Genomic DNA, 22558 nt, shown 5'->3' with positions numbered 1-22558 from the left:
AAGAGCAGGACCCGGAGACAGCAGGGTAGGTGAAGTAATGTTTTTTTATTGAATGACAGCTGGTGATTTGCAGGTCGGCAGGTGTGGTGGCGTGAGCGCCGGTGGCTGGGCTGCAGAGCATGTTCGGGTTCCGGGTATCCTGGGCACAAGGAAAAGGGGTTAGACATACATTCGAGAATAAGAATCACAAGAACAGTGCTCTTTGTCATAACAAGGCCAAGAGTCACACGCCCATTGAGCTGACTACTCGATGGTTTAATGAGTAGATTTGGTGCAGGTGCGGAGATGAGCCCAGGTGCCGGGTGACGGAAGCCACGCCCACTCCACGCACAAGCACATGGGTAAGAGAATAGATGAAGAAAAGAAGGCATAATTCTAGTCTGTTGACAACACATTCCTATGAGCCTCTAAGGTCCTCTTATATCTCATATGAGGGTATTAAACCCTTTCCCCACCAACATTATGTATATGTATGCAGGGCTCTCAAGTGTCACGCATTGAGCGTGAGACTGACGCATTTCGGTCTTAAATCACGCACTCCCGCCACACATCGTATTTCTCACGCTGAAAAAAACTCTCGGCTATTTAATGTTTTAATGTGCCGCAGCGCGCAAACATGAGCTGGCCGCGCTGGCCGCGCTGCCCTCACCGTGGAGGAATCAAGCGCTCCCCTGGAGTTCTGCTGTGAGGAGCCACTTATCAGCCAATCAAAAAAAAGAAATGGGCTACAGCTACACAATAGCCAATCAGAAAGAAAAAAAACGTTTCTGTTGTATCTGGGTAAGATTTAATCCAGCAACCAATGAAAATAAAGCATCCTGGAATTGCGCGCGACTGACTGATATCAGAAAATTTCGTTCTGGGGGGGGGTGCTGATGGAAATGTCACTCTTGCCTGTCTTCAAAACTTGAGAGCCCTGTGTATGTTAAAGGGGACATATTATGAAAATTCCACTTTTTTAGTGCTTCTATACGTTAATTTGGGTATCTGGCATGTCTCCCAACACTAAAACGCTGGAGAGAAAAAACTCACGCGGCTTGTTGTGGTTCCTCTATATCAGAAACGATATGCTTTGAGTGTGTCAAATGGGATCACCACCAACGTCTACGTAGATTTTGAAGCACGCCCATGTAGGGAGTCTGGCTCCATGGCCTTGGACCGCCCCCCACCACAACTTTGCAGGTAAAGTTTATTTGAAAGTTGTGTTCATATTACAGACATGAGTCATCAAATAAGTCGTAAGTCATCAAATACAACGATTTAATAAGTAAACAAGGTTTAAACGCTAATTAATGGAGGTAAAAACGTTACCCCCACCCCTGCTTGGTCACTTACTGTTGTCAGATAACACTTTAGTTTACAGATGGAACTTTACTCATGTAGCATTTATATCTTCATGGCGTTCCCGTTACTTGCATTTACACAAACACTTTCACAAACAGTAACTTACATAAACACACTGTATTTGCTACATACTCATACATGCACAAACTATTCACGTACTCGAATCTCTAGCACCACTATGCTCTCAAACCCGCTAACAAGACTGTGAGACCTTAGCCAATGTACAAACAAACAAAAATATAGTAGTGACATTCAGAAACGTCCTGTTGAGCCCTAACTTCTAGAACTTGTTCGGGAGCCTCTTCTTGTTCAGGGTCTGACTCTGGTTCAAAACGATATGGTTGCATGACGCTATCTTCATCTGCAGTAGCCATATTTCTACAAAGGTAATGGCTAGCTGGGCAGGCAGCAGCTAGGCGAGCGCATCTCGTGGAGGAGGGGGGAGGGGGGAGGGGGGAGCTGACTCATTAGCATTTAAAGGAACAGGCACTCAAATCAGGTTAATCTGTGGGGAGGTGTTTTTGACAGGGTAAAAAGGGTGCTGTTTGAAATGATTCTTGTGGTATTTTGACCAAAATATGTTACAAACATTTCATTAAGACCCCAAGGAACCATATCAACTTGTGGAAAAATGGGCATAATATGGGTCCTTTAAAGAGGAAATATCTTATGACATTTTTTAGCAGCTTTTATCCAAGCGACTTACAATAAGTGCATTTCAACCTAGAGTACAAACTAACTAAGAACAACAAGAATACAGGAAGTAACATTTCCTCAACATAGTCGAACTATCAGTTCCTTTTTCAAAGTCTCAAACCAGAGTTGTTGATTGTTTCAACAGTTGAAAGACTGACGAGGACGGTTTTGACGATTAAAATGTTTCCTCCTGTTGAATTTTAAAAATCTGCGAGGTAAAATGACTGACAGGTAAGATGTCTGGCTGGATTCCGATGGCTTTGAGGACATCATATTAATTGTAAGTTTCATTTGTTAATACATTCTAATAATTGTCCAAATCCCTGTTGATTGGATTTATTATATGGCCCCGGGCGCATCACTGCAGCCCACTGCTCCTTAATAACTAAGGATGGGTTAAATGCAGAGAATACATTTCGTTGCCTCTGTACCTGTACTCTGTGCAATGACAATAAATTGAATCCAATCCAATCCAATATGTGTCACAAAGTCTCGCGCCGTAGGAGTGGCTTGTGCAATACCAGTGCAGTACTGGAACTACTGCAGGAGTCATTGATCCAGTAATGAATGCAGATTGTTCTTTTCCCCATTGAAAGCAAAAGGCAGATGTTCGTGGGTGTTAATGGACTTTTTCCCAGTGGGAATGTTGCTCTACTCCAGCATGCTCAATGTGAAAGGAAATAATACATTTCCTACATTCATAATGGAGAGATGCCAAGGTCAGGAGGAAAAGCTTCACAGACCAGAGGTGGCTTCCCCAAACTAAAACCCGAAAGAGGAGGGAAGAAGGTCAGACCTACATATGTGCTGACTCAGCAGAGATAACATTTAACGAGAGGTCCATCTACATATTTGAAAGCAATACAGAATGTCAGAGAGTCTTACTGCTTTGTATAGACAACTTTATATTTGTTTATTGTTACCTGCCACCTGTATTACGTGTTTTCAGTTGTTTATATTGATGCAGAGACATCCACCAAAATGCAGAAAAGTAAGTGTTTGATGCTCAAAATATCAAGAGGCGAGGAACCCAAAACTTCCAACTTGTATAATATGTATACCGGTACATCTATTTCGATATAATCTGATTGAGGAACATTCTCAACAAGCAACTATATACATTTGGCAGATATCTCATTGTAGAAGTGTTTATTTGGATGTAGAGACGGATGTAAATGAACAAAATGTCTATGACCAAAACATTACACACAATATTTCAAAGAGTTCCAATCTTGTCATCAAAATGAAGATGGCGGATACTGCACAACGAGGCCCTGCCGCGAGTATGAACCGGTCTCGAATAAAAACCTGAGATGTACAGGACTGTTGACGGTAAAGTTATTGTGCGGATGTGTTGCTTAACTTCCTGGCTGTCAGAATGAAGACATTGAGCCAGGACCGGATCATCCTCTTGGCTGCAAAGACGTTGGACTGGAAGGAATTTAGTTTGAAGTTTGCCTGACGACACAGCAGTGCCTTTTCCAGAAAGACAGAAAGACATCAACAACATAAAGTCAAGAATGAGTGCAGGGAGAACATTCCAAGATGTGTTTCTCTTTACCTGGATGAATTGCCGCCAGTGACATTTTCCAACTTGGACATTTCGTGAGGATTTCCGTGCCTTGACGGAAAAGATCAATGACTGGAGCGTCCTATTCTAATTAATGTGTTGTATCATCTGAACCTGAGTCTTATACCATTGAAGATGTAATGTTTCAATTCTTGCACAATGTTGATTGTTGTTTTGTTTGTCTGTCTTATGTACACACCAGTCGCCAAGTCAAATTCTTCATCTGTCTAACACACGTAGCAAATAAATGTTTCCGATTCTAATTCTGAAATAAATTTTCATTGATTTGGGTTCAACTCTGTTTTCATTTGTGACTTATTGTGTATACTCAAGTTATGACTATAAGAACACATGAATAGTTGCCATTTGTATGGGAATGCTTGTCATTAGGATTAGGCTGCTGCTACCTGTCGGCTTAGCCCTTAATGCAGCAACTGTATCTGATCTTAACTGCATACAATATTATTTAAAATGTAAGATTCATATATATTTTTTACATTTTCACCCAAATGAGGTGATTCAAATCCTATATATATATTCACTCATGGTAAGTATCAATACTTGTGCTTCTGCAGGACAACGTTAATCATTGGGAGCAAATGAGGATTGTTGAAGAAATGAACAATGGAGGCAAATGTTCGTTCAATCAGGAGAGACCAGTCAGATGAAGAAAGGATCATGTTTATTTATTAACATGATTTGTGCTGATAAAGTCTCAGAGTCTTTGGCGCATGGACTAGACAGTGAGATTTGTAATTAACGGCAGACTGCCCCGATCAGCAACAATTTAAATCCTCCATGGAGTCCAGACCTGGTGGCGCTGATGAGGCTGAAAGAAGGACAAGTTGATGAAGCTGATGAAGACTGGGCGGAGGTGGGGAGATGCGCGACAGCCACATGAATTAACTGAAGGTAGAGAGATAATCATATTTAAATGAGACAGCAGCAAGATGATTGGCTAACCATGTCATTGTTTCCCTGTGCTTATTGGAAGGAAGGGACCAGCTGATCTGCGCAGCTGGTGTCATGATTGACGGTGGTGAACGATGACAGCGAGTAAACAATGAGTGAGCATGTATGAGAAATGATTCCCAGATGTATGAGAAATAAATGGCGGGCTTGCGAGGGTATGATCTTCAGACTGAACTTACGCTATAGCTTCACCTGAATCCTTGGTTCTGATTGGCTATTCCTGTTAATACGCGTGTGATCACTTGAGAGTTGATTACACATGCTGATGATGAGTACTGAGTCAGTTGAAGCAGGCTCTTTGTGGTAACCTCAACATACCCTGGTCAGGGTAACAGATATCAACCCCTCTTTTTTGATCGGGGCTCAAAATATATCTCTCCAAATCTCACATTGATCATGTGTACACCATGTTGGGGTTCAAAACGATGTTTTATGAGTGGGAAAAGTCAGTTTGGATCCGTGTAGTCTCTTCAGCGGACCGCACAGATGTCCAGTATACAGAATGTGGCTCTACAGGTAGGACAGGGGACTCTGCTGGACAACCAGGTCTCAGGTCTTTGCTGGTCTTGGCGGCTAGCGAACCATCGACCCAGACAGGACAGACACCACATGGGTCTGCAGAAACACTGCTGGCACTCGGACTCGTTACCGGCTCCTATGAACACACAGGAGTCACAGCGTCAGAATCAGACTCACACAGGACAGAACAGCCATGAACAGCAGAGCCAGACAACTCCAGGGACACAACAGGACTTTTCCCCAGACATAATCCCATTAATAACTAGAATGGGCACTCGGTAGAGCGCATACCTTCGCATATCACAAGATTGGGCATTGAATCATGAACATTTTGGCATTAGTTGCATGCCAATTGGATATATGGTAAAAAGAAGATGTTGACCTTTTCATGACCTTGACCTTTGACCCGATCGATCCAACATCTAATCAAATGGTCCCAGGATAATAACCAATTGTCCCACCAAATTTCATGCGATTCAAGAAGATTTTGACCTTTTTCATGACCTTGACCTTTGACCCGATCGATCCCAAAATCTAATCAAATGGTCCCCGGATAATAACCAATCACCCCACCAAATTTCATGCGATTCGGTTAAATTCTTTTTGACTTATGCGAATAACACGCACGCACGCACACAAATACACAGCGATCAAAACATTACCTTCCGCATTTTCAATGCGAAGGTAACTATCACACACCAGAGTTGTTCTGATAACAATACCATTATAAGAAATGCCTCCGATACTGGATCAGGTATCTGCGAGTACGCAAGTCTCTGCGGCGATGTGATATCAAGTTAGAACCTCATTGTCTCCATAGGAACAACACCGCGCTTCACTCACTCACTCAGCTGTACATCCTACCCGATCACTCATCCTATTTTTCCTGGATAATGCAAATGCTTTAAATCAGCAGCAGGAGCTCGTTAGCGTTGGCTGTCAGCCGCCAGTGGGCAGCACGGTCCTGCTTGGCTAGAGAAGGAAGCTAATGGCTCGAGTTACATTATTTACTGAAGCTCTAATCAGTAAAAATGAGTACAAGCAAAGGTACATTATAAATGTATCATGATGTGTTTAAATATAATTGTGTCTACTATTTCTATCAAATAGACATTAGAGAGGGAATTAGGACTTGGTTCTTTTCCTAACCTGAGCTCGAAGCAGCTTACAATAAATCATTAAAACGACTAATGCATAATAATTTGTAATTATTCAAAAATGCAATCATGTGTCAACCTTTTTATTTCATAATCACTTAAATATTGTGTTTTTATGCAAATAACCGCTCAAGATTAAAATAACAAAGTAAAACATTTAGATGTTTTGCCAGTTTACAGACTTCTTGCAAGAAGCTGTGACCATAACTATGTATATGCATACACACACACACACACAATCTGGCAAGAAGTAAGACAAATCAATAAATGGTCGCATCATCTCACACACACACACACACACAATCACACTCAGTTACCTTCTGCCTGGCAGAGTCTGAGCAGCTTGCTGTTTGCAGGAACCTGCATGCAGCCTATACATGACTCCACCTCCTGTGTATGAAGAGGGAATATTCTTATGAATCATTTTCCATGTGCTCAGGATTTACACACACACACACAGACAGTCATGTACCTGTCCACTGGGGAGTGTGTACTGTTGATTGAGGTCCACTTGAGCTCTGAATGTTTCCAGGAAGAGTTCACTCATGGTTTGGTGGATCACGACATTGGGAGAGTTCCTGATGGGAGCGTTGAGCTTATCCCTGAGTTCTGCATACTCTGTAGAGATGAGCCTGGAAACAGAGGGACAGACACATGTTATATGCTGCGGTTTCCTGGTAGCTCAAGACCACACTGAGAGGCGCATGCACAAACACCTGATATCAAAGGGTCTGACAGCAGGGTTGATGCTGTCCACTCTCAGGGTCAAGATCTGTGCTGGGGAGGCCAGGTCTGGACTCAGCTGGTGCTGCCTGGACTCTGTCACTGTCACATGACAGTCGTTCTGTAAGGCCATGTAGACGTAATATGTGGTCACCTACAAAAGGACGGAGACGATCAGGCATGTGGACGAATGCAGATTTTATTTTTTTGCAAATTTAGAAAACTTCCTGATGACAGAAAGATAGTGTGAAAACGTTCGGTGTGGTTTTACTGGACTACACCCCGTTACACGTGCACTCTTTAAAGTTACAAGTTGTTTTGCACTACCTTCACAATCCATCACCTAAAATGTAGCTTGATGACTGGTAGTGTCACAGGTGGCTAATAAAAGGGACCAGACTGGTTTATTTTAAGGAGATGGACGTGTCATGGAACATACCACAGCTGTTAAACATTCTAAAAACGAAATAAATATATTTGAATATTAAAGAAAGAAAATAGATATTTGATTTGAATGAACATTCAATTATGAAAAAACAATCAAAAAGTTAATTTGCCCAATAGGCAAAGAAAGAGGACGTAAGACAACCGCCTGCCCCCTTCAGAAGATGGAAAGTCTGCAGAGGATGCCGTCCACCCGCATGAGCGAAGGACAAGCCCTCATTGTGGCTGCATCCAAAGCTACACCGATGAAGGTTATGCTCCGAGAATGGCTCACAAAGCTCTTCTCCATGTTCACCGAGGCCCCACAGGGCCGCATGAGAGAGAGAAGGTGCACAGAAAATCGTCATGGTACGGCAGTATCTTCACGCCCTGTGATTGCAGGGGAAAGGGCAGCAGGAACACACATTTTGAACACTCGTAGGACAGTCCGAATGGAAGCACCCTGAAAATAACGGCTTTGGAAAGCGACACGAAAAAAACCTCCGTGGTGAGGCACAATGGCGTCTGAAAAAAGGCATCCTTCAAGTTGACAGACGTGAACCAGTCTCTGGAGACGGCACGAAGGACGTCTGCTGTGCTCAGCATGAGAAAAAGGTAAGATGTGGAACCCTTGGGTCTGCGAAGACCAGAGAACTGCGACCTGGTCTGACCAGCTTGTACAGTGCGCTGACGCGCCTGTAGAGCAGCCGAGCCAAACAGCTCCCTAATTTTGACCGGGACAATATGGAGGGTCCTCCTACAAGGGTGACTGCACCAGCCTCAGAGCGGGTCTGAACCACGGTTGCTATTAGGCGCCCAGGTTCCCTCGACATAAGTGCAAACGCATGCAGTGAAGCATCACTGAGGCTGTTGGCAGAAGCGCCGAAGCATGAGATGGGAGAGGGACTTGCCGTGTTGGAAGCACGGGAAAGCAGTCGTCTGTGATCCGATTGGGCTCGAAGGCACCTGGCAATCGGCCCCAGAGTCTCGTTGGGGGCAAAAAAAACTATGAGGCATGTAATTGTCGGCTCAATCGATGGCATGCGCCTAAGGCTGCATTTTGCCATGTCCTAGATGGCGCCAGGGTTCGGCCATCCGACTCCAGCATGCGTGCAACTCCCTCAGATATTCTTCGGAGGGATGGATAGAAAATGTGGCAGAAGAAAGCATGAGCAGGCAGTTCCAGCTGCCTTATGTCCAACTGCTGGCATGCTAGTGCCCTGCAAATGACAGACCCCCTGGAGTAGTCGACTTCCTCCATGGAAGGCCCATGGGCTGAGGAACGAGATCCAGGCCCAGAAGCATGGGAGGGTCGCTCATTACTGTATTCAGTAAAGAGATTGGCTGACACTGAGATAACGTCCTCATCTGGGACTGGCTCAGACACGGGTGGTGGATCTGATGTCTCGATCTTCCCCGCACGAGGTTGGAGGGTCAGGAGAAGCGACTTCATCTGAGCTAGTTCGGTTGTCAGCAGCTGCACTCCAGAAGCCAGCACGCCGGACAGAGTCCTCTTGAGGGGAGACCCGGAGTTTGAAACGGTTAGGTTGGGCTGGATCCGGGGTGGGGAGTCAACCTCACCCAATCTAGTGGCCCATACTGCGTAAAGCATGATGTTGCAGTTCATGCGCAGGCTCTCCGAGAGGCCCCCCCTCAGAGGCCAGGATAAGGACACTCTTCAATAGTACGGTAGCTGCAACTATTGGTGTCCCATCAGTCTGCTCACGGCACCAGTCCTGTTCATGCAGAGCTAACGCTAACGAAGGTTGCATTGACTTGTAATATGATGCATTCAAGCTCTATTCAGTACACATGCATATGGCTTGCAAATATCTGATATTAAAAATGTGTTTTTGTCATGCCATGGCCTGCAAGGACCAAAATGTATCCAACCCTGGGCAATGTGCTTTTTCATTGAAGCTACTAACTAACAAGCACTCTGTGCCGTACGCACGACTCTGCAGTAAGATGATTCGATCACTACTCTTTGATCGTACTCTGAGTTGCATGTGGCGAAAAAGGCTGAAACTCCTGCTGGTTTAGTGCTATTGATCGGGTGAGATCAAATCGCTGTGCAGGGAGCTGTGGTGCAGAAGGCTTCAGCTCAGGGCCTCTCCTTTGCTGAACACCAGCAATATCATTCCTTTCTGCTCACCTGTCACAGCTGCAAGTCAACACAATTTCTCCCACAGGAGATTGACTTCCTTGATGGGATCAGGCAATCTACACATGTAGTGCTAATGACATCTAGTGTTTGCATTAAGAATTGCATTTGAATAAAGCCAGCAGGCCAACTGTATGTGCAATTGTAAAATCCCACGTATAAATAGAAATACAGGTGTCGGCCAGCACATGGCCCGCGGGCCGTAGTTTGGCTACATATAAGTGTTGAACTCACCTTCAACACCCAGCTGTCGGTGACGAAAACTCGGGCTCCAGGTGCCCCCGTAGAAAACTTGTCTATGCGTCTGAACTCAGTGTTGATGCTGGATGCCACTGAGCCCCAGCCGGCGTGAGGAGGCTGGACGTGGGCCTGAAGGGCCCGGCTGATCGGGTGGTTGTGCCAGTGATGCCGAGACCAGTAGATGACCAGCGTCCAGCTGGTCAACTGGATGCAGAGAGACAGGAGTAGAAACGCTCTCCAGGTGTCACTCACCTGCTGAGACGCAACATAACAACACAGCTGAGAGCAATATTTAAGAACACCGGAGATGTCCATGATTCATCACGTCAAGGACATAAATCAGTCGAACATTGCAGAGGAATAAATTGAAAATAATCTCTCAAAGCATCTAGTCACACATCCCTAACTTTTGTTTGGACTGAAATAATATATTATGACAAAACTAAATATTGGCCAAAGGGAATATCATATTTCCTCTTAATGATCATTTAAAGATACTTAGCATTGCCCTTAAAAGGGAACAGTGTGTAAGCTTTAGTGGCATCTAGTGGTTTGTGGCAGGTTGCAACCACAGACTGAATATAAGTGGACATAGTCATGGGTCACCCGTTGGTTTGTGGACTCATGTTTTGTCGCCTCGATGTCAGTTATTTGGTCGTCGTCATGTTTTTTTTTTTAAGCAACTAATGAACAGAGATGACCATATCTGGACTAAGGAGGCGCGACGTATAGACGCCATATACGTCTGGTAGATCCCTGTCAATCACCTTTTAGACCAGCATTAAAACAACCTGAAGAGTCGCTCAGCATTTTAGTAACATTAGGAGCTACCCTTATCAAAACGTTGTTCTTCTTCATGACTAAATAATTATTCTGAAAAGTATAGAATTCTAAAAACATATAAATCAAGAGCTGAATTAGAACTTATAATTTTGATATAGCTAAATATTTTTTGGAGAGTAGCAACAGTAGTGTTTAAAAAAAGCGAAGTCACTCTATAAAGTAATTATTGTCCAACTGGATTCTCATGTGAAATATTGAATAAAATAATTGAGATTTCTGATTTAAGTTTATTAACACAGACATCAGACGGTATCAGTCATTCCTCCTTTGCTGTTGCATGTCTTTTCTTGTGGATGGGAAACCTGATTGTGTTTAACTTCCTTTGCGCATGTAAAGTGCTGTACTAGTAGTAAGTGTTATCAGTGGCCTGTAAAGTAAACATAGGTTATGAATAGAGTATTTCATTATTGTTACTATTAATTTATTTTTCCTTGGTTGTATAAAATCTATTATTTTAAACATATTACGCAGTCCGGAAGCAGCGACTGTCAGCGCTCAATATCAGGTCCGCCTGTTCCCTTAAATGTAGCGTGTGCACTTTTCCCCTGAGGTTTTATTCGGAGGGCAATTGTAACTAGCTATGTAGATATAATTAGTTTTCTCTAAGCTAAGGAAAACATTAATATTTTTTGTTTGGGGTCATTATTCACAGATTAAAGCATAGTTTTGAATAGTATATTCAAAATCTGCCCACACACCTAAGTGTTACAAACTGTTCCTTTAATGCTTTGCCGAGTTTGTTTCCCCCAACTGTAACCAAAAACTGGTGAAAATATGGCAGATGGAACTGGGTTCTTTCAGAGGATGAACTATATGATTTTGTTTTTTTGGAAAGGCTTGATGCCAAGTCACAGAAACGGGTGTGATTCAGATCAGTGTACTTTCTTGGAGTTGCTCATACTGGAACTGTTAGATTTTACAGCTGTTATTTATGTTCTCTTATGCTACCCTCATTTAAAGTCTTTCTAAAATGACATCAATTTAAGAGTTCATCTAAAGTCCTCAGCATCAGTGGAACGATTGCCTTTGACAAAACTGTTTTTGTTCATCCGACAACTAATCAAATATGAATATGGATCACAATCTTGACTTCCCACAATTAAATGAACATGAGCAACTGCAATATTGACACTGGAACTCCATTTAGCAGCAGCCTGAGAACGGCCTCACTGGATATAGAAAAATCATAAAGGGTAAAACCAAACAGCTCCTAATCCAGTTGAGGAAGACTCTTGTTTTCAGACTTGGGTTGTCCATCAGCAGGAATGGAGCACCACATGACAGTGAAAGCAGGGCTCTGTTGATTTCTTATTTTGTTCCAGACATGTTGGTCGATGCACTGTGCATTAGGGACTTATTTTGATGTAAAGATGTGTACATTAGCAGGAGTGAAGCCATTCCTTTCCATGTGAAAGTACAACCTAAACACCAATGATTGTCCAGACGGACGCTGACCTGGTGAATATATCCCAGGTTTTTCTCTGGAGCGGCGACACACATCCCCATGTAGTAACCTGGAGGGATGGACAACAACAACAACTTAGACATGAGCACAACACACCTGGTATGAACAGCATCAGCACGTGACCCCACATAGGGCTGAATATAGAACCCGGGCTCCTCTTGCTTGTGAGGAGACAGTGCTAGAATTAAATCAAAAGTAAATGTATATGTTCTCATCAACAACTGACAGATCCTAAAATGCAGCTGTGTCACACCTCTTTAAAGAGGTATTCATTTGATAACCGTCTGTTGCCTCACCTCCCGTCTCCTCGCTTCTATTCCTCGCCTCCTCAGCTCAAACAAAGACGAGAGGAGGCTGAGGAAAGGAATCGACGAGATTCGTTTGCTTATTAGAAACCCGCCATGTCCTTTTGTATATTCTTCAAACAGCTGTGCTCAATGGGGCTGAATCTGATGGCATTTATCTACATCTGATAAAGTGGTCCGCAGTGCTCGCCTGCAACTTGAACCAAATTTGGACTTTGATTTTGAGAGAAATGTGCAAGAATCTCAAGTGGCATGAACATAATCTGATCAAGAATAAAATACTCTTCACACATGTAAAACTAAGCAGAGACGTGGCACCCTATCAGGGTATTTACCATCCTGTCTAGGTGACAATGGACAGGAGGTGTAGCTATGTGAATGCATGACGCCACGTCCCACGGTCATTGCGGTCCGATTGCCCCCATGGTGTCCAATGGAGCGGGAGCTCTGACGACACATAAAGCTGACGCCAATATATATATATATATTATAATTATTTATTAACTGTTGGTAATGTATGACTACTATTGATTGCTATTTACTCCCCGTCGGTAACAGAATACTATTATGTCCGGATATGGCCGTGAGTGTTTACCTAGAGGCAGAGCGGAGTGGACCAGGACGGTCATGCTGGTCCTGCGGACGTGGTACTGGATGAACCCCATGTCCTCGCTGCCCAGCCAGGACGAGAACAGATTCTGCACGGTGAAACCGGCCGAGCGGAACTCGTTGGGTGTAAACACGACGCAGACAGAGAAGACGACATAAGCCAGAGTGAACGAGATCTCGGGGCTCTCCATACTTGCTCCCGGTGCACTCCTCTCGACTTCCTCTGCCCGCCCCTCGTCCCGCATACAGTTGGGTGCTCCCACCTGCTGCTTCTTACTTTAGATTTATTTGTTGTCTTCTTCTGTGTGTTTCTTCTTCTGGCTAACGCCGGTTGGTATCCACCTTATTGGTGCTTTACCGCCACCTTCTGCTACGGAGTGTGGTCAGCCAAACAAACAATACGATGATAACACATAAATAAATACCATACGAACCACATTAATTTATGTTATCCTCCGAGGATAATTTGGGATTCCGGGCTACACAAAATATATTTAATTGATAGACCCCCTTGTAACTACTCTTTCATTACATGCAAGGGTGTAGGTTTGCATATGGTCCAGAGGGACTAGTCACAACCAACGTTTTGGAAAAGACAATTGTCCCCAGCAATATTTTGTTAATTTGAATTGCTTGTTAGAATAAATAATTGTGCACAATATATTTGCAAACTCATTCATATTATAACCTATGTTCAAACTCTGTCAGACATGAAAAGCAACTCCGGACACAGCTCTTGTAAGACCAACATTCCAGAGCATCTGGAATTAAACGTCTATTGCAGTTCAACCCGAGAAGTTTGTGTCAGTAGCCAATTAAACAAGTTGTGATGAGACTTTGAATAATCGGCGTCAAGTTCCTAGGTCTTTTCAACTCTTGCCCAACTTGAAATGTCTTGGTAAATAACTGAACAATTTCAAGCCAACAAATGAATTCAAACAAGCACATCACAAAAGTTACCAGTACCAGTGACTTCTTTGATAATACCCTGAGTTGAATCCTTGCCTCTGCTGAAATGTTTCATTGAGAGATCATTGAGAGAGAACTCTTCCTGGCAGGTGTTCCAATTTAAAGTAATTAGCCTGCACTGGATTGCTGGTGGTGCATTATGGGATTTGCAGTTTTTTTAGCCAAAGTCAAGTGAGCTGAATTAAAACTTGAACAGCAAAATTGGAGAATTCCAGTCATCTCAACAGGCCAACTAAACAGCAGTTGCAACACACCATTTTCTAAGATTAAGAAACAATAAATCATTTGTGCTGCTGTGGATTGGGGCAAAAGACTGAATTAGACAGATCAGATTATAGCGAGAGTGTAGAGGTTGGAGCTGATGGACAGGGTAATAAGGCTGCATCAAGACTAACCATTTAAATGTTACAATTTAGTTCTAGTACAGAAGGCTATTCAACCCCTTGTAAAATACTGTGTTTAGCCTTGAAAGACCCCCACGCACAGAAAGAAAATGCAGAGGGGTTTTAGAAATAAATAAGTTATGTGTATTAAGGAGCAACATATTCAGCCATCAATATTTTACCATGACAGTGATTAGGATGTTCCCAATGACAGACCTTCAATCAAATGTTGTGATAGATGAGAGATGTAGGCTTCTTGAATATAAAGCCCAGGATTAAAGCTCTGGTGTATGTTGAGGACCAGATGTGCATGTCAAGCACTCGCCAAAAAAAAAAAAAACACAAGATCAATAAGCAGAGCTTTCAAGTATAGTTATCTTTAATAACATTGGGGAGGCATTACACTTTTAGAAGTTTAAAAACAGTACAAATCCAATTCAGATTGAAGAGCCAGTGTGCAAGACAGATCCAGGCCTGGAGAACAAAAGACTGGATTAAGTAGCTGTTAAGGCTCAATATATAGACCAATGTAAAGTTGATATAAAAAATTACCTGGACAATCAATAATTCACATCAGTGACAGTCAGCGGCCCAAGGACAGCTTTTTGTGCCATTCCACGCTTCCCTGATGCTGAACTCCTGACCCTCCTGGACTTGCAGTCAGTCACAGCAGGCACAGAGATAGCGGGAGGCAGAGTTGTCCAACTGCTCCCAGCTGAGTTCATAAGGGTCAGAAAATTATTCTCAGTGGTTCCATCAAACAAGTCAGATTGAACCCAGAGAATATATTGTGAATGTTTTCAGTAACATTTTTACCCATGCTCTTGGTCATAGTGGCAGGCCTTCTTGCTGTTGTCCTGACGGTTGGGATCCCAAGCCACAAGTTTACAGTGAATAAACACCTGTTGAGTGGAGAAGTGAGGTTACGAGGCAGTTGGCGTCAAATCTAAAAATTAATGTGCACAAGTTAGCGTTACCTCTTCACCGAGACCAAACCTAAAGGCTTGAAGGGAAAGGTGGATCTCAGAGGATTTTTGCCTTCGTTCGAATTTAGAGCGCGATACCAGACTGTCCACAAGACATCTGTGTGGTTGAAAAATAAAGTGTCATGTTTGATTTCTGGACAACAAAATGCTACATCGGTGAAACCGGATTACCCCTCATTGGCGATTATCGGGTACAAAGTGCTTTCAGGCTGCAGCTCCGGTGTGGTAGCCGCTACGCATTCCTCAAGAAACAGCAGCAAGGGCTGATGGGCCTCCTGGGCCACGCTAGCCATGATCGGGATAAAGGAGCCCAGAGGAAAGGTAGTAGATTCAGCTGGGCCAGAGAAGTCAGCTGCAGCAGTAAATGGAGAGGATTCATTATGTTACAGGAGTCACTGGGAGAGCTGCCATCTCAGCGAGGTCACTGGTTACACCCACCATTCATGAGGCCAAAGTGGAACTCTAGATCTCCGAGACCGTACGTGTTGAAAATTGGGGCATGAAGCCGCGGGTACCAGTCTTCAGGCCTGCAACAAAACAAAAAGCAAGAGTAAAGCAACAGCTGCCATGTTACCAAACTCTCAAAGCTGAAGTAGTGTAAACACCCACCTCTCATATACACAGACAACGGGGTGAGTGAAGGCCTGAGGGTCAGAGTCAGAAGAGGAACTGTAGGTCAGATCGTTGGTGAACATCAAGCGATCCCCAGTTACCTACGAGAGACACAACTGTTACCAAGCTGCAGAAACACTGTGGACTCAGTTAGCAGGTAGACATGTGGAGGTTCTACGCACAATTCTCCTGAAGTTACAGTCGTCGAAGTCCACGCTGAAAACAGCCTCGGTGGCCGAGAAGCTGGTGGGGAAGCAGTTACCCAGACGGAAGAGCGAGGTATCGGCCCGGGACCTGCCCTCCCTCCACACCAACGTCACAGAATCGGTTCCGCAGTCCAGCTTCATGTCTGGAAGGGGACACGACACGAAGAAGTCAAGTTGATACTCATACAACCTTTTGTGAGAACAAAATAACAGAAATGTGTCCAGCATTTTGTTGCAAGATTACCTGCATACACCGACATGGCCGCAGCCAGGCTCACAAGCAGAGCACGTTGCCAAAAGAACGCCATCATGATGCATGCTGGCTCTGGACACTGTGGGGTGTTTTTATTCCTCGTTACCGGGGCAATTTTCATCAAGACAACCTCTTTCAGCTGGTGTGTGTCGACGGCCTCAGGTGCAGAGGCCGTCAGACTTCTTCTACTTCTCCTTCTTCTGAAGTTTATGGGTGGACTATAAATTAACGTTGACGGTGCATACAGCACCATCATCATGACTTTAGGACATGTGTCATTTTAAACAGAGTAATATTGTTATTATCATGAATGTAAAACATGTCAAAAGACTTCATATAGCTACCCCCCAACCTTTCAGTCTTTCTCTTTCCACGCTGAACTTCCTGCACACTATCAACAAATTTCACCATTTTCTTTACAGTTGCATATCTCTCATTAATCCGACAGTCTTAGAAATAAAAAATTCTTGTAAATTCTATTCTGACATATAAACTTCAGTTAAAGGATCCTCTCAAACTGTTTGACCCGGTTGTATACTGAGGTCAGAACCTTATAAGATTTCTGAAACTACTTTAACTTTAAATGTTCTATTTGATTATTTAAAAGTCTATTGTCCAGTTATATAACCTTCCACCTGTGCCTATGTTACGCTTTCTCAACGTCAAAGAAAACTAAAGCCGTCTCTTCCTTCATGTGAAGTCTTTTCTATTTCGGTACTCACGTTAATGAGATCATCTGCTGTAGATCTTCCTTTTCTAAAGCCACTCTCATATTGGTTTAACATCTTTCTTCTTTCTACAACATATACTACAACACTTTGTTTCGTAGTTTATATTTCTGTTTTTCTCTTGCATGCTTTTGTACTTCACATCCCTCTAAAGCAGGACTGCATGGTGGTCTAGAAGCTAGCACTGTCAACCCAGAGCAATCGGGGATGGAATTTGATTCCCGATCCCGGCCGGCTCTTCTGTGTGGAGTCTCACGTTCTCCCCGTTGCAGCGCGGGTTCCTTCTGGGTTCTCCAGGTTCCTCTGACATGCAGCTCAGGTTAATTGGAGACTCTAAATTGCCCTAAGGTGTAAATGTGAGCGTGGATGGTTGTCTATATTTGTGCCCTGCCAGCTGGGATGGAAAGAAATCCCCCAAAAGCTGCACTGTGATCTCCTTCACAATGACAACATTTAATGGGCGGATCCTTCCCAAAAGCAGGATTACCTCCACATGGAGCACATCCTTCTTTACCTTGACACTTGGCTGGCAGTATGAGCCGTTCTTTGGCATTGACAGCATCTTGGTGCTGGAGGAGAAAACTCTCTTTCTGAATAGCTGAAGAAACCTTCAGTCAGGATTACTGATAACATCTGTGCTCTTTCTCCTCTTCTTTTAGGAGTAATACGTTTTGCATAAGTCACTTTCAGCTTTTTTAATATCCTCCATTGTGACAGATAGCGAGTCTCTCGATGATATTCAAATGCACTTACCTCTTTTGAGGGGGGTGGTGGGGGCTTTTGCCCTATATATATATGGACAGATGTACAATAGATGTCATGTGGACAGATGAACAAAACAACAGCACATTCAATGCATATGACATACATTATTCATATACTGGGAGGAGTAGGCATGATGAAACAAGTTCCGCCAAATAATACCAGCAGCAGGATGGATGTAATATTATAATAATGATAATTATGGTATTGGCTATATAAATAAAAATGCAAGTAATAATAATGATGATAGCTGTAGGGGATAGGTAGGACCAGGGTACAGATAAAACCACGATCCATGTAAACCTGTAAGCAGAGAATGACTCAGGAGAAGTAGAGTTAGTAATGTGCATTGAAGAGACGTACATTTGTCCAGAAGAAGAGTGAGAGGAGGAGAGAGGAGCTCAGTGTATCCTAAGATGTCCCCTAGCAGTCTAGGCCTATAGCAGCATATCAAGGGGCTAGTACAGAATGTTAGGGGTGACTGTGGCTCAGTGGTGAGCAGGGTCGGCCTTCCATCAGAGGAGCGGTGGTTTGATCCCGGGCTCCGCTAGTCCATGTCGATGTGTCCTTGGGCAAGAACACCCGTTACCTATGCTGAGGACAGTATTTCAAATGTGATGAATGAAGTTGCCAAGGAGAACACACACAATGGTAGATAGGTTCTCTGATATATACACGTGTACATACATAAATACATGGTGAACTAATCTTACATTAGGTTGTTCAGCTGTACTAAGACGGCATTGAAGGCCTAGGTAGAAAATGCACGGCCTGCCACTGCTTTCATTACATGCAAGGGTGTAGGTTTGCATATGGTCCAGAGGGACTAGTCACAACCAACGTTTTGGAAAAGACAATTGTCCCCTGCAATATTTTGTTAATTTGAATTGCTTGTTAGAATAAATAATTGTGCACAATATATTTGCAAACTCATTCATATAATAACCTATGTTCAAACTCTGTCAGACATGAAAAGCAACTCCGGACACAGCTCTTGTAAGAACATTCCAGAGCATCTAGAATTAAACGTCTATTGCAGTTCAACCCGAGAAGTTTGTGTCAGTAGCCAATTACAAGTTGTGATGAGACTTTGAATAATAAGCGTCAAGTTCCTAGGTCTTTTCAACTCTTGCCCAACTTGAAATGTCTTGGTAAATAACTTAACAATTTCAAGCCAACAAATGAATTCAAACAAGCACATCACAAAAGTTACCAGTACCAGTGACTTCTTTGATAATACCGTGAGTTGAATCCTTGCCTCTGCTGAAATGTTTCCTGAGAGATCATTGAGAGAGAACTCTTCCTGGCAGGTGTTCCAATTTAAAGTAATTAACAGCCTGCACTGGATTGCTGGTGGTGCATTATGGGATTTGCAGTTTTTTTAGCCAAAGTCAAGTGAGCTGAATTAAAACTTGAACAGCAAAATTGGAGAATTCCAGTCATCTCAACAGGCCAACTAAACAGCAGTTGCAACACACTATTTTCGAAGATTAAGAAACATTACATTTTAAGTAGCAATAGCTTAAAACATTTGTGGTGCTGTGGATTGGGGCAAAAGACAGAATTAGACAGATCAGATTATAGGGAGAGTGTAGAGGTTGGATCTGATGGACAAGGATAAGGCTGCTTTAAGACTAACCATTTAAATGTTACAATTTAGTTCTAGTACAGAAAGCTAGTCAACCCCTTGTAAAATACTGTGTTTAGCCTTGAAAGACCCCCACGGACAGAAAGAAAATGCAGAGGGGTTTTAGAAATAAATTAGTTATGTGTATTAAGGAGCAACATATTAAGCCATCAATATTTTACCATGACAGTGATTAGGATGTTCCCAATGACAGACCTTCAAACAAATGTGATAGATGAGAGATTTAGGCTTCTTGAATATAAAGCCCAGTATTAAAGCTCTGGTGTATGTTGAGGACCAGATGTGCATGTCAAGCACTCGCCAAGAAAAATCACACAAGATCAATAAGCAGAGCTTTCAAGTATAGTTATCTTTAATAACATTGGGGAGGCATTACACTTTTAGAAGTTTAAAAACAATACAAATCCAATTCAGATTGAAGAGCCAGTGTGCAAGACAGATCCAGGCCTGGAGAACAAAAGACTGGATTAAGTAGCTGTTAAGGCTCAATATATAGACCAATGTAAAGTTAATATAAAAAATTACCTGGACAATCAATAATTCACATCAGTGATAGTCAGCGGCCCAAGGACAGCTTTTTGTGCCATGCCACGCTTCCCTGCTTTAAAATAAAAAGTTTAAGTACAAGTCAAACCAGACAAGTTGATATAGTAGAAGTCACCAATACCTGATGCTGAACTCCTGACCCTCCTGGACTTGCAGTCAGAGTCACAGCAGGCACAGAGATAGCGGGAGGCAGAGTTGTCCAACTGCTCCCAGCTGAGTTCATAAGGGTCAGAAAATTATTCTCAGTGGTTCCATCAAACAAGTCAGATTGAACCCTGAGAATATATTGTGAATGTTTTCAGTAACATTTGTACCCATGCTCTTGGTCATAGTGGCAGGCCTTCTTGCTGTTGTCCTGATGGTTGGGATCCCAAGCCACAAGTTTACAGTGAATAAACACCTGTTGAGTGGAGAAGTGAGGTTACGAGGCAGTTGGCGTCAAATCTAAAAATTAATGTGCACAAGTTGGCGTTACCTCTTCACCGAGACCAAACCTAAAGGCTTGAAGGGAAAGGTGGATTTCAGAGGATTTTTGCCTTCGTTCGAATTTAGAGCGCGATACCAGACTGTCCACAAGACATCTGTGTGGTTGAAAAATAAAGTGTCATGTTTGATTTCTGGACAACAAAATGCTACAACGGTGAAACCGGATTACCCCTCATTGGCGATTATCGGGTACAAAGTGCTTTCAGGCTGCAGCTCCGGTGTGGTAGCCGCTACGCATTCCTCAAGAAACAGCAGCAAGGGCTGATGGGCCTCCTGGGCCACGCTAGCCATGATCGGGATAAAGGAGCCCAGAGGAAAGGTAGTAGATTCAGCTGGGCCAGAGAAGTCAGCTGCAGCAGTAAATGGAGAGGATTCATTATGTTACAGGAGTCACTGGGAGAGCTGCCATCTCAGCGAGGTCACTGGTTACACCCACCATTCATGAGGCCAAAGTGGAACTCTAGATCTCCGAGACCGTACGTGTTGAAAATTGGGGCATGAAGCCGCGGGTACCAGTCTTCAGGCCTGCAACAAAACAAAAAGCAAGCGTAAAACAGCAGCTGCCATGTTACCAAACTCTCAAAGCTGAAGTAGTGTAAACACCCACCTCTCATATACACAGACAACGGGGTGAGTGAAGGCCTGAGGGTCAGAGTCAGAAGAGGAACTGTAGGTCAGATCGTTGGTGAACATCAAGCGATCCCCAGTTACCTACGAGAGACACAACTGTTACCAAGCTGCAGAAACACTGTGGACTCAGTTAGCAGGTACACATGTGGAGGTTCTACGCACAATTCTCCTGAAGTTACAGTCGTCGAAGTCCACGCTGAAAACAGCCTCGGTGGCCGAGAAGCTGGTGGGGAAGCAGTTACCCAGACGGAAGAGCGAGGTATCGGCCCGGGACCTGCCCTCCCTCCACACCAACGTCACAGAATCGGTTCCGCAGTCCAGCTTCATGTCTGGAAGGGGACACGACACGAAGAAGTCAAGTTGCTACTCAAACAAGCTTTTGTGAGATCAAAATAACAGAAATGTGTCCAGCATTTTGTTGCAAGATTACCTGCATACACCGTCATGGCCGCAGCCAGGCTCACAAGCAGAGCACGTTGCCAAAAGAACGCCATCATGATGCATGCTGGCTCTGGACACTGTGGGGTGTTTTTATTCCTCGTTACCGGGGCAATTTTCATCAAGACAACCTCTTTCAGCTGGTGTGTGTCGACGGCCTCAGGTGCAGAGGCCGTCAGACTTCTTCTACTTCTCCTTCTTCTGAAGTTTATGGGTGGACTACAAATTAATGTTGACGGTGCATACAGCACCATCATCATGACTTTAGAACATGTGTCATTTTAAACAGAGTAATATTGTTATTATCATGAATGTAAAACATGTCAAAAGACTTCATATAGCTACCACCCAACCTTTCAGTCTTTCTCTTTCCACGCTGAACTTCCTGCACACTATCAAAAAATGTCACCATTTTCTTTACAGTTGCATATCTCACATTTAAAAATTCTTGTAAATTCTATACTGACATATACACTTCAGTTAAAGGATCCTCTCAAACTGTTTGACCCGGTTGTATTCTGAGGTCAGAACCTTCCCACATTTCTGAAACTACTTTAAATGTTCTCTTTGATTATAAAAAAAAGTCCATTGTCCAGTTATATAACCTTCCACCTGTGCCTATGTTACGCTTTCTCAACGTCAAAGATCTTCCTTTTCTAAAGCCACTCTCATATTGGTTTAACATCTTTCTACAACATATACTACAACACTTTGTTTAGTAGATTATATTTCTGTTTTTCTCTTGCATGCTTTTGTACTTCATATCCCTCAAAAGCAGGACTGCATGGTGTTCTAGAAGCTAGCACTGTCAACCCAGAGCAATCGGGGATAGAATTTGATTCCCGATCCCGGCCGACTCTTCTGTGTGGAGTCTCACGTTC

The 22558-nt window shown here is 43.4% G+C and overlaps 2 protein-coding genes and 1 pseudogene across 3 annotated transcripts; all 3 read right to left on the bottom strand.

Moving 5' to 3' along the window:
• Positions 1-4275: 4275 nt before the first annotated feature.
• Positions 4276-13285, bottom strand: tmem129 (transmembrane protein 129, E3 ubiquitin protein ligase). Of its 2 annotated transcripts, none has more exons than XM_056439064.1 (7): positions 13017-13285; positions 12107-12165; positions 9803-10063; positions 6975-7135; positions 6731-6890; positions 6576-6648; positions 4276-5237 (listed from the first exon to the last, which is right to left on the bottom strand). In XM_056439064.1, the coding sequence occupies exons 1-7, from the start codon at positions 13273-13275 to the stop codon at positions 5053-5055; spliced, it is 1158 nt and encodes a 385-aa protein (XP_056295039.1). In that variant the 5' UTR covers positions 13276-13285; the 3' UTR covers positions 4276-5052. The 2 variants fall into 2 exon arrangements, with proteins under 2 accessions (XP_056295039.1, XP_056295040.1); XM_056439065.1 differs by having other exon boundaries at positions 9803-10060.
• A 1747-nt stretch (positions 13286-15032) lies between these two features.
• Positions 15033-16656, bottom strand: LOC130210118 (zona pellucida sperm-binding protein 3-like; annotated as a pseudogene).
• Positions 16657-19964: 3308 nt separating this feature from the next.
• On the bottom strand, positions 19965-21637 carry LOC130209423 (zona pellucida sperm-binding protein 3-like). The gene is made up of 9 exons (XM_056439069.1): positions 21402-21637; positions 21217-21320; positions 21046-21134; positions 20779-20959; positions 20599-20704; positions 20438-20523; positions 20245-20336; positions 20103-20175; positions 19965-20024 (listed from the first exon to the last, which is right to left on the bottom strand). The coding sequence occupies exons 1-8, from the start codon at positions 21564-21566 to the stop codon at positions 20111-20113; spliced, it is 888 nt and encodes a 295-aa protein (XP_056295044.1). The 5' UTR covers positions 21567-21637; the 3' UTR covers positions 19965-20024; positions 20103-20110.
• Between the last annotated feature and the right edge of the window lie 921 nt (positions 21638-22558).

This window comes from Pseudoliparis swirei, chromosome 19, assembly GCF_029220125.1.
Source record: "Pseudoliparis swirei isolate HS2019 ecotype Mariana Trench chromosome 19, NWPU_hadal_v1, whole genome shotgun sequence".
In the NCBI taxonomy this organism is placed as follows: domain Eukaryota; kingdom Metazoa; phylum Chordata; class Actinopteri; order Perciformes; family Liparidae; genus Pseudoliparis; species Pseudoliparis swirei.
The sequence above is the reverse complement of the archived record's forward strand: the minus strand, read 5'-3'. Positions and strand labels throughout refer to the sequence as shown.

Coding starts and splice junctions, on each gene's coding strand:
- LOC130209423 (XM_056439069.1), bottom strand. CDS start 21,566: ATGAAGCTGGACTGCGGAACCGATTCTGTGACGTTGGTGTGGAGGGAG. Junction 20,705..20,778: donor CCGATAATCGCCAATGAGGG/GTAATCCGGTTT, acceptor TCAACCACACAG/ATGTCTTGTGGACAGTCTGG. Junction 20,337..20,437: donor CACTATGACCAAGAGCATGG/GTACAAATGTTA, acceptor TTATGAACTCAG/CTGGGAGCAGTTGGACAACT.
- tmem129 (XM_056439064.1), bottom strand. CDS start 13,275: ATGCGGGACGAGGGGCGGGCAGAGGAAGTCGAGAGGAGTGCACCGGGA. Junction 7,136..9,802: donor CCGACAGCTGGGTGTTGAAG/GTGAGTTCAACA, acceptor GTCCTTTTGTAG/GTGACCACATATTACGTCTA. Junction 5,238..6,575: donor CAGACTCTGCCAGGCAGAAG/GTAACTGAGTGT, acceptor GTGTGTTCATAG/GAGCCGGTAACGAGTCCGAG.